Raw genomic sequence first — 20,132 nt, forward strand, 5'->3', positions numbered from 1 at the left:
ATAACACTTATCTATCCAAAACATAGGTAGGATAGCCACAGTTGGTGAGGTTGGCTTTTATTTTAGAAACTTCACTACACCTGACGTCCATGGAGCTGGAATGAGTCCGGGCCTGAGAGAGTAGTGCAGTACTGAATAGGTGGCAAGGGGCCAGTAGTTGGTAAATTGGCTAGAGCACATGGGATTTCGGTAGACTGTTGTCAGATGTGAGCCTGCACACTGCACCAGAACATCCAGGAAGGAAAGGGTGTTGTTTGACTCTGATTCTATTGTGAACTGGATGAAGGAAGATAGGGAGTTGAGATGTTGTAATAGCTGTCTCTCTGAACCTCAGGGGATAATAGTGAAGACATCTTCAATGGCAGTGTCTTTGCTATTCAGTAATCAGCATTTACAGAGCTGATTGGGGTGCCCATAGCCGTGCCATGGATTTGTCTGAAAAGTGAGTCGGCAAACATGACCATGCTGCCGGACAAGCACGAGTTAAGGGCAGTACAGATATCCTCCGGGGATAGTGAGGTACTGTCTGATAAACTGGTGTTGCTATTCAGAAGTGTCTGGCTTATTGCACAGGTACAGATGTAAATAAGGAGACAACGTCAAAAGAGGTCATGATCTTGTCTTCAGGGACAGTGAGGTCTTTCATAAGGCACAAGAATTCTTCACTGTTCAAAATGGTGTGGCTGGTATTTCCTACTTAGGGTTGTTAGTAGTTGGGTGATGTATTTCGACAGTTCGTATGTTGGTTTTTGCAGCAAGAGGCAATAGGTCTTAAAGGAGTGTCTAGCTTGTGCACTTTTAGTAAGCCATAGTGGGGGGAGCTGGCAGCCTGTGGCGTGTAGTTGCCAACTTGTGGTCTTTGAAATCTTCCCGGACTTGAACCAATCATTAACTAACTTATTGACCCTAGATTCCAATTGCTCCAAGATTTTGATGGGAGGGTTCTGCACTGGTTCATAGACATTGGGATCAAGTAGAAGGGAGAGAGCCCTACTGAGATATTCAGGTCGATCCATCAAAACTGTATGGTGCCCTTTGTTGGCGGGTCGATTGACAATGGTATTGTCCTTCCTGAGATTGAACTAAGGGCCACATGCTGGCTACGGTAGAGATTAGAAGCAATGTGGCAGACGTGCTGAAGAAATGAGGCTGTCTTAAAATGAATCTCATTCGCAGTTTCCTCAGGAAGGCGGGTCAGGGATGCCTCCATCACCATAACAAACTGTGTGATCGGAGGTCTACACAGTAGAATACCAAACTTCATACCAAAGGTGAGCAGTTCAATTTACTCACTAGATAAGTGTTCGTTGCTGAGGTTTAAGGGGCGCCTCCGTAGCCAGGTAGGCAGAAGCAGCAATGCATAGCGCACACTTCTGGATTAGACCGGGGTTCGAGCCCATGACCACCAAATACGGAGGATGCGGAAAGGTCAGGGAATGACCACTGGATATCCCCAGAGCAATATGGCCTTAGTTGCTAATGCTCCTAAAAACCAAATAACATAACAAGCCTGAGGTTTAAGACAAAGTGAGAGTTGTCTGCTGAAGTATTCTTGTGAGAGTTGGAAGTGTGGGCCTCTTGGTGTAAGCCATCGAACTTATGCTGCTGGGGCGAGTGGTAAACCTCATACTTGCGAATGGCCTGCGAACATAGAATATGAATTAAGTTGGAAGAGGTTAATGAAGAAACCAAACCTCTGAGGTTTTTGGGTAAGTCTGGACTTATTGACAGTGGCTCTCTGCAGCTCTAGATGCAAATAGCCAATCCATATCCTCAAGGTTCGAAGGCCAAAGTTTCATGGATATGTATTAGCTATTTACACCTAGAGCTACAGAGAGACAGGTCAACAAGTAATCACACATGCCCTAATGAATGCTTGCCATAAATAATGCTTGCGTCCCAATGGTAAGGGGGTGCTACTGTCAGTTATCCTGAGCAAGTATATAATTGCATACCTGCAATCCTTTTCACTCTAATGACCCTTTATAGGGGGTTAATGAGTAAGTCAGGTATCCCCCCCCCCCCCAGCTTTTCTATTTGCATTTGTCACCCTAAGAAATTGTTCAAATAGTAGCCAAACATCAGCATGATGCTTGCTCTTGGTTGGTGTCCCGGCTGGTTCAGGCTCTTACTGATACCCGTGATCAGACCACGCTGCTGCCAAGTTTTTATCCTGGATCTGGGGTTCTTGTGTAGTCAAAGCCTGGGGATTGGTGTGCAGGCTGGTCCAGAGTATGGGGTTGGTGGTCCAACCCCATCAGATCCATAGAAGAAACATTTTCTGATGCTGATATTAAGGGATCTTTATTTCATTTGAGTCAGTCAATTTGGTACAGCATTTAGGATTACAATTGGCATACATCAAGGAACAAATTGTCAGAAAGTTATTGAAGTCAATTGTGGGATTGGCATTTGTTTCTTTAGATGACCTAGAGGAAGCTTGGGTAGGAATCATTCAAGAATGTCCACCGCCAGAACATCCTTCATATTAAAAGCGCAAAGAGCTTATAAAATACTTTGAAACAAATTGAACTGGACCCACTGCTCGCTTTTCTCAATCATTGTGGAATCATCATGCTAATTTTGTTCCTTGGGCAATAAATTGTGTGGAAAGATGGCATTATGCCTTAGATAAATCTGTGAGGCACCATCATCTTAATATAATGGAAGATGATTACCCATTTAAAAAAACAACAAGCTAACTTTAGGAGTATACTAGGATTAGTAAATGGTGGAAATCTTCCACCTCTTAAAAACCGTAAATACGAGGGCATCGATAAGAAATTAATGAAATTAACAGCAGATAGATAAAACGGAGACCTTGATTTACCCACTTTTGTGCAAGCAGTTGGTTACTTTCTTCCACTAAATGATTAATATAATTTAAATTTTAATAATTTGCATTTGTATTAAGAGGTTAAAGGACGTAAATGGAAAAAACTGAAAAAAGAAAGCCGATTTTTCAATTTTTTTTCATTTTTTAATTTACGTCCTTTAACCTCTTTATGACAACCAAGGATTGGAGATCTGCACTTCTACTTCCTTGTGCTCATTTTAAAATCTGTTTAAAATATTTTCACCCCATTCTCCACCTTAGTTCTTTTTAATGCATCTTCCAACCTAAATTTAGCCACCATCTACGAATAAATTTATTGCAGATTTATACAAGGTGAGTACTGTTTTTTAAGCACTTGCTATTCATTTTTTAGTCGGATTCATCATGGTATTATAAGATTACTATAATTTCACTATTATCCCACCAATAATTAGGGAGGCTATATGTTTCTGATTGTTATCTGCCTGTTTAACTAGGTCCGAATAATAAACATAAAGGCATTCTATGCTAAACTTTAAATTAAACAGCAAACAGGCAAGATAACAGCTAGCCTGAGAGATAGCTATGAAACGAATATACAGAATATAATACAGAAAAAGAGTGCCAACCATAACTCTCACTTCAACTGTGGTGTTTTTTATTTATTTTATACATAGTATGAACCAGAGCTATAATGCCCAATATGTTCTATGTTGATATCAATATTTGTAAAAGAATAAGAGAAGTTTACCTCAATCTGATACATAGAACACTTCCTGCAAGCAATTATAAATGGGTAGTAAACTCGATGTTATTGCATTTGTGAAAATACCAATAGCTGGAATTGTGTGGGCTTTTATGTTTATTATGGTGAAATGTGTTTGCCCTTAACTGAAATTTTCAATCGTATAAAAAACATAAATAAATTTTCAGAATCTTCTCTTCATTCCTTTTATAAAGAAAAGAGAAGATTATCTTAAAAATAAACACCTCTTGAAGCATTTCTGAAGAAGACGATTCTTTATGAATCAAACTGAGTGCTGAGCCAATAATGAATGATCAACGATTGTGCATTTAGTTGATGATGATGATAGCTGGATATCATCATTCTTCTCTTGCTTGGTGATTCCCTTTAACTTTTCTCTCTGTTTCTCTCTCAGGGTAATACAGGAATTTTTTTTGGCTGGTGCAGCATAAGCCTCAAGCTTCTTTGCACCATATAGCTAATAATAATAAAGAATAAACATTCTTTAACATTTGTAAGTCATAAATAATTTCTCTATTATTATTATTATAATTTGCTTGATTTTACAGGCTACGTTTTCATTTCTTTGGATAAATCAATCATTGTCGATAACATAACCCATATTTTTAACATTATGTCTATGGGCAATAAAATTCCTGCTTTACGAGTGCGTGCTAGTAACGAATTAACTCGTAAAGTTGAGAACTAACTGTAATTAAAAATCAATTTAATGAAAAAAAAAGCAAAATGATTTTCCTTCCTGAAGCTGACAATGCTTTTTGACCATATGTCGTGATCACAGGAATGACAATTACCGAATAGGGGTGAGCATGGAACTTAAATAGGGATTATTTGTCTTCGCGCATGTGCATAAAGGACCACGAGTCGGAGATTAGATATGGCCGGCGAACATTAACAGAATTTTCATGTAATTTAATTTCGACAGTTTCTGTAATTAATAGTCTCATATAATTACGTTGGACACTAAGTATTTTGGCCTCATGAAATAAAAAAGTATGTTGTTCAAAGGTTAATTCTGATGCTGCTGAACGAGAAGCACGAACTGAGGCCGTGGGTTGATTAACACGAATATTCGGAGGAAAACGGGCTGAACCTTGGTAAGACGAGTTGCAGTCACCGCAAGAAATGTTGTATACCAGGTCATTAATTTGTGTTGCGAACAAGGAAAGGACTGCGCGATTGTTCAGTATAGTGTGTGATTTCCGTATTGGCTGGGCCACAATTTTAAATTCGTTATCTTTAAAGGATGTGTTAAGTTGTTTGTGCCATTTGTTCAACATATTGGACAGAAATAAAGTATTTTTTGATATTACTATTGTTGATCGATGTATTTTTTTGTATTCTATCCTTAGCTTGTACCCTAATTCTGTCTATTGTAGCAAGTGGGTAATCCCTGTTTAAGAATCTGCTGGTTAATATTTGTATTTTTGAGCCCAAAGCAGATTCCATCGTTGAATATTTATAAACATTGAGAAATTGATTAAAGATAATTGATCTTTTGTAGGTGAATGGGTGATAACTGTTATAATGCAGAAGCATACTGGTGTTTGTAGGTTTATGATAGATGTTAAATTGGATTTTATTTGCGTCCCAGAAAAAATATATCAATCAACAATAGTAATATCAAAAAATACTTTATTTCTATCTCATATGTTGAACAGTGGTACAAACAATGTAACAGATTCTTTAAAGATACCCAATTTAAAATTGTAGCCAGGCCAATACGGAAATTACACACTATACTGAACGATCACTGTCCTTTCCTCGTTCGCAACACAAATAAATGACCTAGTATACAACATTTCTTGTGGTGATTGCAACTCGTCTTATCAGGGTTCTACACGGTTTCCTCTGAATTTTCGTGTTAATCAGCACGCAGCCTCAGTTCGTGCTTCTCATTCAGCAGTGTCAGAATTAGCCTTTCATGCCGTTAATGAAAATCATACTTTTTTATTTAACAAGGCCAAAATACTTAGTGTCCAACGTAATTATATGATACTATTAATTGCAGAATTTTGGAATTTAAAAGTACATCACCAAGAGTGTCAAGACTAATACTCAACATTTCTAAGAGATACAAGCTAAAGATTATAATGATTTATGCACCAACATCGAGCCATGATGATGAGGAGGTTGAAGAAATGTACACTGAAATTGAGAGTCTTCTAGATGAGCAGAAAACCCACTACACTATTATTATGGGAGACTTCAATGCTAAGGTTGAAAAAAGACAAAACAGCGCAGAAAGGGGAACTATAGGAAATTTTGGAATTGGTGAAAGAAATGAAAGAGGTGAAAGACTTGTGGAATTTGCAGAATCTCAAGGACTGTCAGTAATGAACACTTTTTTCAAGAAAAGGGTGAACAGAAAGTGGACATGGAAGAGTCCAAATGGATTAACTACTAATGAAATCGACTTCATCCTCACTAACAGAAGATATATTGTGAATGATGTTACCGTCCTGAATAAGGTAAATGTTGGAAGTGATCACAGAATGGTAAGATGTACACTTGATATAGATGTAGGAAAGGAAAGGAAAAAACTGACTCGAGTAAATAATACAAAGGTCTTTGAGATAACAGAAGAGGAGAAAAAGCAGTATGTACTGGAACTTAAGAACAAGTTTGAGCTTCTGCAGACTGCTCAGGACCAAGATATCAACGAGGAATATTACAACTTTTTGAAAGTGATAAAGCCAAAGAAACCTATAGGGAAAAAGAAATCCAAAGAAGAAAAAATTAGTCAAGAAACACTTGTCATGATGAACCGAAGACGACAAATGAAAAGCAAGAAAAACACTGACAGGGAGAAAATTGAATATACTGAGTTATGCAAAGCCATTAGAAAGAGACTCAGAGAGGACATAAGAAGATTTAACACAAGAAAAGTAGAACAAGCATTAAGGGAAAACAAAGGATTTAAATCAGCAGCCATGAGCAGTAATACAGAAAGACAAATGATACTGAAACTGAAGAATAGCGATGGTGTACTTATAAACAGCAGAGAAGGCATAATTCAAATAGCAGAAGACTACTATAGAGAATTATACAAGGAGCAGGGGAATGATGCCAGCAGTGGGGAAGATGGATTGCAAAGTAGCAAGACATACGACATACCCAATATTCTTCCTGATGAGGTAGAACATGCATTGAAGAAAATGAAGAATCAGAAAGCCCCGGGGGAAGATGAAGTTACTGTAGAGTTGTTAAAATTGGGAGGAAGAGACATAACACAAAAACTGGCAAGGCTCTTCACAAAGTGCATTAGAAAAGGTGTGACGCCTAAGCAGTGGAATAATGCAATCATAGTTTTGCTGCATAAGAAAGGAGACAAATCAGAAATTGGAAATTATAGACCAATTAGCTTGTTATCCCACATTTACAAGTTGTTCACAAGGGTCATTACTAACAGATTAGAAAGAATACTTGATGAGAATCAACCGAAAGAGCAAGCTGGCTTTAGGACAGGATTCTCAACTATGGATCACCTTCACGTAATATCACAGCTAATGGAAAAAGCAAATGAACATAAAACACCATTATGCCTGGCATTTGTGGATTATGAAAAGGCATTTGACTCCATACAGCATAAGGCAATGTTTCGGGCACTGGAAAGACAAGCCATTGATACCCCATATATTATGATTTTGAAGAAAATATACGAGAGTGCTACATCCTTTATTAGACTAGACAAAGACAGTAGGAAATTTAAAATTGAGAAAGGAGTTCGACAAGGAGATACAATATCTCCGAAGCTGTTTACTGCTGCCCTTGAGGAAGCTTTCAGAAGATTAGACTGGTCGCAGAAAGGAGTCAATGTGAACGGAGAGTACCTAAACCATTTACGATTTGCAGATGACATTGTGGTCATAAGCCATGATCCCAAAGAATTAGAGGAAAATCTTAATCAGTTATGCACAGCTAGTAAGGATTTTGGACAAAAGATGAATATGGCTAAAACAAAAGTAATGATGAACAAGTATGCCACAGAAAGGGAAATAATGATTGAAGGAGCAGTAATTGAAAAGGTGGAGTCATATACTTATCTGGGACACGTTATTAGCTGTAATAATGATAAATGGCTGGAAGTCAAGAGAAGAATAAATTTTGGATGGATAGCATTCAGGAAATATAGTCACATACTGAAGAGCAATATTCCAGTTTGTCTGAAACGTAAAATAATGAACCAATGTATACTCCCCACCATGACTTATGGAAGTGAAACTTGGGCACTCACCAAAAGAATGGAAGAGAAGCTGAGAACTACACAGCGAAGAATGGAACGAATCATATTGGGAATCAGACTGTTAGATAAGAAGAGAAATACATGGATTAGGCAACAAACTCAAGTAAAGGACATTCTTATCAAAACTAAAGAACTAGAATGGTCTTGGGCAGGACACATAGCTCGAAGACATGAGGACAGATGGACTAAGAAAATAACAGAATGGTATCCAAGAGGAGCTAGAAGAAAACCTGGAAGACAAAGGCGGAGATGGATAGATGAAATTCATGAGTTTGTGGGTAGTAAATGGATGTCCAGTGCTCAAAACAGAAGGAACTGGAAAGTTGCTGGAGAGGCCTTCATCCTGCAGTGGATTGAAAATGGATGATGATGATGATGATTAATTGCAGAATCTGTCAAAATTAAATTACATGAGAATTCTATTAATGTTTGCCGGCCATATCTAATCTCCATCTCTTGGTCCTTTATGCGCATGCGTTTTTTTTTTTTTTTTTTTTTTTTTTTATGAGAACCCCAAACACGAGAGGTATTATAACCTATAGTACTTAGTATCGTGCTTGGGTTGGAGGTTGAGAAGACGAAAGAAGATATTTGTTGATATTGGACTTGAACTTCTGTAGATTGTAATTTTCAGAAAATACGTATGAAGGAAGGTTGTTCCAGAAAACGGCAGTTGAATGAATAAATGAGGAAGATGAAAAGTTGGTTCTGTGGGTTTGAAGTTGGACAGTAAATGGATGTTGGCTGGTGGCGGCACGTGTTCGGACTGTTTTGAAAGAGAGAGCGGGAATTATGGAAGCCAATTCAGAAGAACAGTGCCCATGGAAGTATCTGTAGAAGAGGCATGCAGCAGAAACAGTGCGTCTATGAGAAAGCGAGTGGAGAGACTCTGTTAGAGATGAATCATTAATTAACCTAACTGCCCTCTTCTGAATGGAATCAAGAAGCCTGAGAGAGGTTTTGGGGGCAACACCCCAGATGTGGGAACAATATTCCATGGCAGGGCGGATTTGCGATTTATACAGAGTGAGCAGCTGTTTGGGAGAAAAGTAACGCCGAGAGCGAAAGAGAAAACCAAGTTTTTTAGATGCAGAGGAAGCAATATTTGTAATGTGCTTGTGCCAAGAGAGATTAGAAGTCAGGGTAATCCCCAAAAGAGATATATCATTTTGCCTAGAAATCGGAGTGTCACTAAAGATAAGCATAGGAGCAGAAGTATCCTTTTTGCGAGATATAAGACAAGATTGAGTTTTAGAAGGGTTGAAATCAACTAAGTTGTCTTTGCCCCACTGGAGAATTACCTGAAGATCGGCATTTAAGGAATTGGCAGCAGATTTTCGAGAGCTTGAAGCTGATTGAGCTGGACAAGGTTTCTCAAAATGGAAAGTTGAATGCAATGTGCTATCATCGGCAAAACTATGGATAGGATTTCCAGTCAATGGAAGAAGGTCATTGATATACAAGAGGAAAAGAGTGGGGGAAAGACCTGAACCTTGGGGGACACCGGCATTAGTGGAGAAGTTAGAAGACAGAGAGCCATCTACCATCACCCTCAGTGAGCGATCAGAGAGAAAACTGGATAACCAATTACTAAAAACAGTTGGCAAACCATAAGATGGAAGCTTATTTAGAAGACCTTTATGCCAAACACGATCAAAAGCCTTTGAGATGTCAAGAGCAACTACTTGTGTTTCACCGAACCTTTCCATTGAATTAGTCCATAAATGGGTAACATAAGCCAGAATATCATCAGTGGATCGACACTGACGGAATCCATACTGGCGATCGTTGATCAAACGGAAGGTTTCTAGGTAGTTTAAGAGTTGGCAGTTAATTGATTTCTCCATCACTTTCGAAAGAGTAGAAGTAATTGCAATGGGACGATAATTGGATGGGAGGGATTTGTCACCCTTTTTAGGAACTGGCTGGATATGAGCAAATTTCCAAGCAGAAGGAAAAACACCTTTGGAATAAGAAAGTGAAAAAAGGCGGCAAAGAATAGGAGTAAGTTCAGGAGCACAGGTTTTGAGAACAAGTGGAGAAATACCATCAGGACCTGGAGCTTTCTTAGCATCAAGATTCATCAAAATCCTTCTGATATCCTTTTGATGGAAGACCACAGGAGGCATTGAATGGAGCGTGTTAGGAATGGTGGGAGGTGTTTTATCAAGATCATTAATACATGAGCTCGAAGAAAAATGGGATGCTAGCAGGTCAGCTTTATCCTTGGCTGAAGTGACAACAGAACCATCTGGTTTGTACAGAGGTGGGAGCAGAGATGGGCAAAAGTTGCGGCCAATAGCTTTGGCAAGAGACCAGAATGCTCGGCTCCCATTAGGGCAAGAAGCAAGTTTTCTACTCTTAGCCTGTTCAAACTCTAGTTTGGACTGATTAATAACTGCTTTACAATTGTTGCGAGCTTTGGTGTAAGCAGAAAATGAAACTGAAGAATTAGAAACAAGCCAATTACGATATGCAACGTTCTTCTCTTGGACAGCCTTAGCACATTTATTGGAAAACCAAAGTTTAGATAAAGGACGAGATTTTAAAGTGGAGTGTGGGATAAAGGATTCCATTCCTGCAAGGATAATTTCACTGACACGATCTGAGCAAACGTTGACATCAGAAGTTTTGAAACAGTAATCAGACCAAGGAAAAGAAGAAAAGAAGTCTCGCAGGTCATCCCATTTTGCATTCTTGTAATGCCAAACAACACGAGGTTGGGAATAGCCATGAGATAAAGGTTCCATTGGAGAAGAGACAATCACCATGTTGTGATCTGAAGTGCCTAAAGGACCTCTCACTTCAACCTTGTACTTAGAAGGGTTGTTTGTGAGAAAAAGATCAAGCGTATTGGCTGTATGATTAGGATTGTCCGGTATTCTTGTAGGTAAATGAACAATCTGTGCTAGGTCATTAGTAATTGCAAAAGCCTCAGCATCCCGACCTGCTGGGTCGGTGTGACTAGAAAACGGAAGCCAGCTGGAGTTGTGAACGTTAAAATCACCAAGGAAAATTACCTCACTGTTAGGAAAGTTGGACTGGAGAAAGTCAAGTTGCAACGAGAGGAAGTCAAAGAGCTCCAAGTGATTAGTGGAGTTGGGAGAATGGTAGAGACAACAGATGAATTTGACACAATGAGGTAGAGAGATTTTAAGCCAGAGAAGATCAAAGAGAGGAGATTCCAAATTGCCAAGTCACTGACAGGGAATATCAGAACGGACATATGCACAAGTACCACCTTTGAGGTGAAAGGAATCATACAGCAAATAATTTGGACATCTGAGATGAGCAGTAGTTGAATCAACTGATAACTGAGATTCAGTCAGAAAAAGTACATGGGGTTTGGAAGACTGCAAGTGGAAATGGACATCGTTGAGATTAGAATTGAGACCACGTATATTTGTGAAATGAATTAGGAAGTCCTTGGGAGGTTTAGATCTTTTCGCAGATAAGCTTGCTCTATTATTTTGACAATTCATGGTGTATTCAATAGTAAGAAAAAGTGGGTGGGACATGCTGTATGAAGTAATGAAATTTTTGGATATGGCGTACATGTGGTAAGAATATACCCAGATCCTTGACATAGCGTGGCCTCGACAATGCTCCCCGCATACACACTACTCTGACTCCCTCCAGTCACTATCTGGCAGAGTAGAGGTAGCAAGATTATACACTAGCTGATCCGGAAGCTTCCTAGAGAGTTACCAATAGGTTCAGTCCGGTGAACTAACTAGTGGCCGGCCTGCGAACACCGTTTTAGAGCTGTACCCTCGAAATGTAAGGAATATTGGATCTCGCCATGACATTCATCAAGCGTGAAGATAAATAATCCCTATTTAAGTTCCATGCTCACCCCTATTCGGTAATTTTCATTCCTGTGATCACGACATATGATCGAAAAGCATTGTCATTTTTGGGAAGGAAAATTGTTTTGCATTTTTTTCATTAAATTAATTTTTTACTTGATTTTTAATTGTTCATTTGATTTTTAATTGTGTTCATTTGATTTTTAATTATTGTTAATTATTTCTTACTGTAATGTAAGATTTCTGATTTAAATTTTTTTAAAATCAATTTTAATTTTAAGTTTTTAATTATAATTAAAGATTAAAGATAGAGATTTTAATTTTATTTTAATTTCTTTTAATTTATACGGAAGTGTTCTACTTATCATATTGAGGTAAACTTCTCTTATTCTTTTACTATTATTTTATACATGTGCAAAAGAAAGCTTATGCTGGTATAAGGAGAAAGGAGGCTAGAAGGTACTATTACTATACTTATTCTTACCTCCTTTCTCCATATTTAAAAAAAAAAATTTTAATTGTTTCATTCTACTCTATATGTCTACATTAACAGCATTTTTAACAATTTTTAAAGAACAGCATTTCAAATAATATTTAAAGCTCAGCAATACAACAAATTGTTTCATTTGGGCATATGCACAAATTTAAATAAATTTTGGATTATAAACATAGCAATATTTTAGTAATTACCATTTATTATTTTACATGATATACTTAGTGTTCAATTGGAAAAATTTAACATGGGGAATGCTAAAATTTTTTTTGTAAGTTATTACTAAAATTATTATACATGTTTTATTGCACATACAGTATTGTAATATTTTAGAAAATAATTATAATTTACAGGTACAAAATTTTAAAAAAAGTTAACGGTCCCTTTTTTTTTCTGCAAAAAAATCAAATAAGCAGCATTCGAAAACCCCCTTCAATGTAGGGGGTTTTGAACAATGAACAATCTTCGATGTAGATTGTTCATTGTTGAGTTATGTGACTGCCATGTATGATTAAAAAAAAGACACTTGATAATACATTATTTTAAATAGGAGTTGGTTTATGATCTGCATTTTTTATTTTAACAAGGAAAATGTTCTACTAAAAAAATTTAACAAGAACTACGCCCTCCCAATTTGATTACTGTTTCTAAAACTCATTTTGAAAATGAGAAAAAATCGAATTCTAAAACATATATTTTAAATAACTAATAATTGCATATAATGTAATTAAAAATTACATTATATGCGGTTATTAAAATTTTAAAAAATGAACCTATAAAAATAAAACATATGGTTACCTATATTTTATTTTTATAGTGGCTTGTTTATAACAATTTATTAAAACTTACTTTTTTTTAATGTGGAGACAAAACAACTGAATAACAAAATTTGAATTACACTTTTGTTTCTTTTAATCTGTGACTACTCACACTTGAGCACTCGTGCAATTCTTGCACAACTTCTATTAGAATAAGTAGTGATCGGGAGAGAGGGGTGCTGGGGGTTTCAGGGACTGATGACAGTCATTGTGAAACAGGTGTGTATATGGGATGTGTTAGGGTAACTAATAATAATAATAAGGTACATGTATACGTGCATGTATACCAATGGTAGAAGTATAGTAAATAAATTTGATGAATTTGAAGTGTTGGTCAAGACATCAAAGGTGGATATTGTTGGGATAGCAGAAACGTGGTGTCACACAGATATAAGGAATGCAGAACTGGAATTTGGGGAGTACAATGTGCACAGAAAGGATAGACAGGATAGGAGGGGAGGAGTTATTATGCTGTTAATTAAGAAAAACATAAAATCAAAAGAAGTGCATCCAGTTGATATAGATGAACAGTGCACTGTTGAGTCAGTTTGGTGTGACATAAGCACTGCGGAAGCAAAAATAAGAGTAGAAGTGTTTTATAGGCCTAATGACTTGAATGAATACAATGAACAATTGTACAGAGAAATAGTGGGCTTGTAAATCAGATTGTCTTATAATGTGGGATTTTAACTTCCCAGATATTGATTGGAACTTGTGGGTTGGTCACTCACACACTAGTAAGACTTTTGTGGATTTATTGGATGATTGTTTTCTGCAGCAACATGTTCGAGAGGCAACCAGAGAGGGTAATACTCTTGATCTGGTTATCAGCAGTGATCATTTGTGTATTAAGAATTTGCAGATAAAGGAACTACTAGGTGGCAGTGATCACAGTGTACTGATGTGGGATTTACTTAAAGATATAATTACCATCAGGGGAAAGGAAAGGAAAGGGTTTTTGCTTCCATCAAGGTGAGTACAGTGGTCTCAGACAGTTTTTAAATTCTGTACAGTGGGATCAACTGACAATGTTACCAACAGTAAATTCTAAGTGAGAAGCATTCAAGGAATTAATCGTGGATGCTACTAAAAGTTTCATACCTATTAAGAAATATTGTTCAAGGTTTAGGCCTAAATGGTTATCAAACAAACTAATGAGACTTGTGACAGAGAAGAAAAATGCATGGGATGCATATAAATTATCAAGGGACTCAGAAGCCTATGGCAGATATAAGCTAGTCTGTAATCAGGTCACAAAGGGGGTTAGGCAGGCGAAGGTAGATTATGAGAAATCTTTGGCAAAAGATGCTAAGAAAAACAGCAAGGATTTATTTACTTATATAAACTCTAAAAGGAAGGGGATGAATCTGATTGGTCCACTTGATATCGATGGTTCGACTGTTGATGATCCTGCTCAGATAGCAAACAAACTGAAGGAGTATTTGGCATCTACATTCACACATGAGGAGTTAAGGTTTGAAAATGGCAGAAGGTTATCAAATTGTAGCAGGGTGCTTAATGATTTTGTAATAACTGAGAGCAAAGTGGAGGAGAAATTGTTGAAGTTAAACATAAGAAAGGCACCTGGGGTGGATGCGATCTATCCAGTTATATTAAAGGAGGCGGCAAAGCAACTAATCAAACCCTTACCCATAATTATGAGAGCATCCTTTGACTTAGGGGAGGTCCCTACGGACTGGAGATGTGCAAATGTATCCCCAATTCACAAAGGGGGGATCGAAGGGTGACACGAGTAATTACAGACCAGTTAGTTTAACTTCTGTTCCGGGTAAAATAATGGAATCACTGGTTAAAGATGCATTGCAGGATCATCTAGACAAGACTGCAGCAATAATTCAGACACAGGCATGGGTTTGTTAAGGGAAAGTCTTGTCTGACAAATTTGATAGGATATTATGATGTGGTTACAAAGGAACTGGATGCAAAAAATAATTTTTATATCATATATTTGGATATCAGGAAAGCTTTGATATTGATGAAGGTATATCAGGCTTAGTGTCGAAGTTTGCAGATGATACAAAGGCTGGCAGAGTTGTTAATGACAGTAATGGCAGTGTGCTACTTCAGCAGGATCTAGATAATTTGGGCAGATGGGCTAAGAAGTGGCAACTGAAGTTTAACCTTGACAAATGCAAAGTACTGCATGTGGGTAGAAGTAACCCCAGAGAAAACGTACCAACTGTGTGGTACTACCAACTGTGTGGTAAGTGTAGACTTAAGGTGGTAGAAAATGAAAAAGACCTGGGAGTAATTGTGCAGTCAGATATGAAGTTTTCTGAGCAATGCAGACAGGCTGCCAGGGCAGGTCTTGGGGTTTTGTCGATATATAGGAATTTTGCTAGCAGGGAGAAGGAGGTGATTGTCCCTCTGTATAAGGCAGTGGTCAGGCCGTGCCTTGAGTACTGCGTACAGGTCTGGAGGCCTCATTTTAGGAAGGATGTAGATTTGCTTGAGCGTGTACAGAGAAGTGCAACAAGATCGGTGAGGGGAATGAAGGGATCCTCTTACCAAGAGAGGCTTAAGGTCTGCAAATTGCAGTGGCTGGAGAGTAGGTACCTGCTCGGTGATCTGATTGAGGTTTATAAGGACTTGAATGGGTTGAGCACGCTGAATTCTGATGGGATCCTTCCACTTGTTCAGATTATGAACCTAAGGGGGCATAAATTCACATTAAGAAAAGACAGATGTAGAATAGATGTGCGGAAATTTGCCTTTAGCCAGCGGGTGGTTAATTGCTGGAACAAACTTCCATCTGTCATGGAAGTTGATCGGTTAAATAAATTTAAGGAGGAACTGGACAGGCATTTGGAGGGAATGGTGTGATTTTTTTTGCTGATGCTGCATAAGCTCATACACTTGCTTTCTTGCATCACATGCCACTACTACTACTACTAATTCAAGCAAAATAAAATTGCAAACTCGGAAACTGGCTAGCACTGGAGGACAAATCAAAATGCTCAGAGGTGTGATATCACGAAACAGGCATACTTTATAGAAATTTGTAATTGGAGTTTCTCTGTTATTTTCAAAATTTGTAAAACACTGTCCCTCCCTGATATATATATATATATATATATATATATATATATATTTCCCCCCCCCCTGTAAGAGTTTATAAATCCTGAATTTATAATTTTTTTCACTCTCACAAAATCACAATTTTCTGGAATCATACAGAGCACCACAAAGATAATGCAGTATTTCTTTTAATAAAATTTTTATTTTTTAGTTTGATCAAAGAACACAAGTTGACCAGAAGCTATTATCCGTGTCAGGAATACGCCTTGATCTTTTGATTTGAAAGCAGTTGACTGGCATGACTTCTTGGTATGTCGGAAAGGTGGCTGCATTCGTTTTATGTTCCACTTACTTTGTGGAACGGTAATCCCTTTAAGCCTTAATTTGCACTTACTAATTGCTTAAATTGCCCAAAGGCCAGAGGTGGGAACAACGCATACAGTCAAGTCTCTTGTAATCTGTTCGTTACAGAGAAATATTCTTTGTTCTACAGAAACAATTTTAAATGTAATCACCAAAAGGAATTAAAAAAATTTGCTATAAAGAAATTTATAGCGATGTAAAACTGTCCTACAGCACTGATGATATGAGCGCACACACTGCCACTGGGGAGCAGAGGTGACCCATCTTTGGGTCATGGGGTTTTGTCGATATATAGGAATTTTTGGATTTCAGGAAAATCTCTGTTTCTCTGTTTTTTGTTATATATCCCTATATTTTTTTAAACTACTATTGCTGTAGAAGGGACACCTGAGGGGTATTTATGATTTCATAGCCTCTTGGGTATCCTTGAATCCTACCCACTCATGTGTAGGACTCTTGGGGCTCCGAGATGATTTTCTTCTAGTTTCAGTTTGATCTGACCCACAACAGTTTTTGCTCTTTGAGCATCAGCTGGACAAGATTTAGACCCCTAGTGACATATATATTTTCAATCTGGCCCATAGTTGGTACTAGATTGTATAAGTTTCACCTTTTTTTTTATATATATATAGCAATAGCATTTTTCATCCCTGATGCTGTGGCCATAGTCAGTTAGCCATGTTGCCTTACAGGTAGAACATTTAGACTGCTGATTTTTATTTTGGTAATTTTTGGTGTTGTGGCCAGTGACTGCACAGTGACTACAGACAGGAGTTTTCTGACTGCAGTCCCTGGCAGTGTGACCATATTTATGTCAATAATAACACCTTTGTATTGGGTAATGTTCCCTGATTCTCTATTACTGGTCCAGCCAGTATAGATTCTCTGTTGTCCCTGCAATATCTTCTAGATTTTAGGTGTAATTTCTACAATTATGTTAATCTATTAATTTCTTTTACTTTTAGTTGCTGTTTTCAAGATGAACTCGCCAACAAATTCTTCCATTATCATTTCACTGTTAAAGTTTTTATAATATGACAGTTTTCCCCTTTTGGCTTTCCAGGTAGCATTTTTCCACTTCAAGGTGGCTCTCTCTCTTTTTCAGGTCTTCCTTGCTACCTCAATCAGGACTCCATTGTTCCTGATTTTCTGCATATTATTATTAACTTCCTTCTCTCAGATGAGGCCTCAATTTTGTTTCAATGGAATCTTTAACTGTCACATTGGATTTGTGGGTAGAGTCATTTCTTGCTTTGAGTATAATGATATTACTTTCTTTGATCATATTTGTACTGCTACAATTAAGTCCTGCTCCATCCATGACCAACAGTTTACTATCCTCATCCTAATTGCAGAAGTTATCCTTTTGGTTTGCTTATGTATGTATGTATTCCTCCAGGAATATACTCTGGTCTCTTTTGCTTGTTTTATATGATCAGTCAAGTTAGTAAGATACTCTGTTTTCATTTGTTCCTCAGTTTTTTGTTATATATCCCTATAATACGAGAAAAATTACTTTAATATGGTGTAAAGGGAAGAATGAATCAACTATTAGCATGTTATCTAACCAAACAAAAAATAACAGTTGAAGTAGAAAATATAATAGGAAAATCATTTAATATAAAGAGTGGGGTATACCTCAAGGAACTCATGCAGGGCTAATAATGTTCAATATGTATATAAATGACATATTTGAAGTAAAGAGATCTTTTATAAAATTTTATCAAATGATATAATCTTATATACGGTTGGAAAGAATTTAAAAAATGTGACTTATGATTTACGGCAGGATCTTATTCATTTGCAGAGTTGGCTATATGATAACAAATTAGCACTCAGTTTTGAAAAAAAATGTTTGGTAATTAGACCTCATAAAATTTTAGATATGATCAGCATTTCCAGAATCGCAAATGTTAAATTGTGGAAGATGTTTGATATCATTGTTGCCTTATAATTTAAACCTTAGAACAAAGCTTACCTTATATTATTCATCAATGGACTCCCAACTAAATTATTTAGTTACTCTTTGGGGATGGGCAAATCTATATGAAGTAAAGGTAATAAACAACTTAATTAACAGGATTTTGTGACTTATAATGGGAAAAAAGATTTGGAATGACTGGAATAAGAGAAGCCAATTTTTGTTAAAATATAAAATCCTTTATCCAGTTCAAAAACTGAAGTTAAATTTAATTTTGAAAAATTTGAACATTATTTTTGATGAGTTGAATGAGCAAAGGAATTTTTCATATAATTTACGGACTCCAAAGACAATCTTTTTTGCCCCACTCTAGGGTACTGAATAGATTTGGAGAAAGGCATATAATGAATATAATTAACAATTTGTCGACTAGTATTGATTTCAGATTTAGAAGTTATCCTATTTTCAAATTAAAATATTTTATAAGAAAATTTTTTATTTTAAATAATTCAGTATATTAGAGTTGCTTTACGTATAAATAGTACTCTCTGTTAACTTTTTGTCAAGAAATTAAATTTTCTTAAATTATTTATTGTAAACAAGTTTTTTGATGAATAAATGTTATTTTATTGTATTAAGATATTACTCTAAAAATTGAATTTCATGTATGTTTGTAATTTAATTATTGTGTTTATTTTATTGTAAAATAATGAAACATTTATAGTCCAGAAACTTCAAATACCTCTCATATAACTCCTTTAAATTTAATTTAAAGGAAAATTATCATTAAGCAAATAGTGAGTTTTAGTTTATTGTAATTACTAATATTTCAAAATCATTTATTTCTTTGTATTAGGTGGCATCTATTTTATATGCACAATCCTTAAAAGATAAGCCAAAAAGTGAAGACCCTTTATCTTTACATCAGCAATCAACTCCAGCTTCGTGTTCAGATAGTCAGGTAGAAGGCCCCTCAGAAACAGATGAAAAGCTGTCAAATGGTAAAATTTATATATTATTTGCATTTTGCATTATAGGTAATGAATATAATGAGTAGTGTGTATTAATATATGAGAGGTGGTATGTGTGTGTTTTTAGGTCTAATATGCTCTTTTTTATGTGCAGATTGTCTAAAAATCGTCAAATAGATCTTGCAATATCTTATCTATTTCAAAGTATTTACAGGCATTTTATATTAGTGGTGTAAGAAAATAGCTTTGAAAATCAAAAAAAAAAAAAAATTCATTACTGTTAGTGGCAGTTGTCTGACTTGGACGTAGAAAAGCCGAAATCAAATAAATTCTCTGGAATTTTTCCACAAGTTGATTAAACTGAATCATGATGTACAAAAACATACAGAGGATATTACTGCATCAAAAAAAAACAAAAAATAAAATAAAAAATAAAAAAATAAATAAATAAACAAATAATGAACTTATTTAGTTTATCATTATTTTTTTCTTTTTTCACAATTGCTTTCTACTTTTTTTCCCTTTTTCTTTTCTTTTTTTTACCTTTTATAATTCTTATTTGATTTTTGACAGTAATTCTAATTTTTAAAAATTAAGTCAGGCTAAGAATGTATTTATATTTAAAATGTTTTATGTGCAAAGTGCTTGTTTTTACATAAATTCTACAAAGAAACTTGCTCCATTTAGAGTCCACGTGCATTTGGAAAATTCTGCATACAGGCCCACACACCTTCTCGGAACCTGCCTTCACAATTTGATGCCCGTTTTGGGAACTCACTGATGAAAGAGTTAGGGGCTGTAAATTCGCTACTGTCAGTTTTTTTATTTATTTTTTGATATGGTTATACCCCTAAACATGGGCACCTGAATATGGTGAGGGAACCTCCCAAT

The 20,132-nt window shown here is 36.4% G+C and overlaps 1 protein-coding gene across 7 annotated transcripts in view; it reads left to right on the top strand.

Moving 5' to 3' along the window:
- Positions 1-20,132, top strand: part of scrib (scribble planar cell polarity protein) — a 1,177,936-nt gene that overhangs the window by 411,739 nt on the left and 746,065 nt on the right. For all 7 annotated transcript variants that reach the window (XM_090386364.1, XM_090386369.1, XM_090386366.1 and 4 more), the window contains exon 16: positions 19,127-19,271. In XM_090386364.1, the coding sequence (XP_090242490.1) occupies positions 19,127-19,271 (145 nt within the window). The remainder of the gene's footprint in view (positions 1-19,126; positions 19,272-20,132) is intronic.

The sequence above is a fragment of the Mastigoproctus giganteus genome, chromosome 12, assembly GCF_048544385.1.
Source record: "Mastigoproctus giganteus isolate SK-2022 chromosome 12, ASM4854438v1, whole genome shotgun sequence".
NCBI lineage: Eukaryota > Metazoa > Arthropoda > Arachnida > Uropygi > Thelyphonidae > Mastigoproctus > Mastigoproctus giganteus.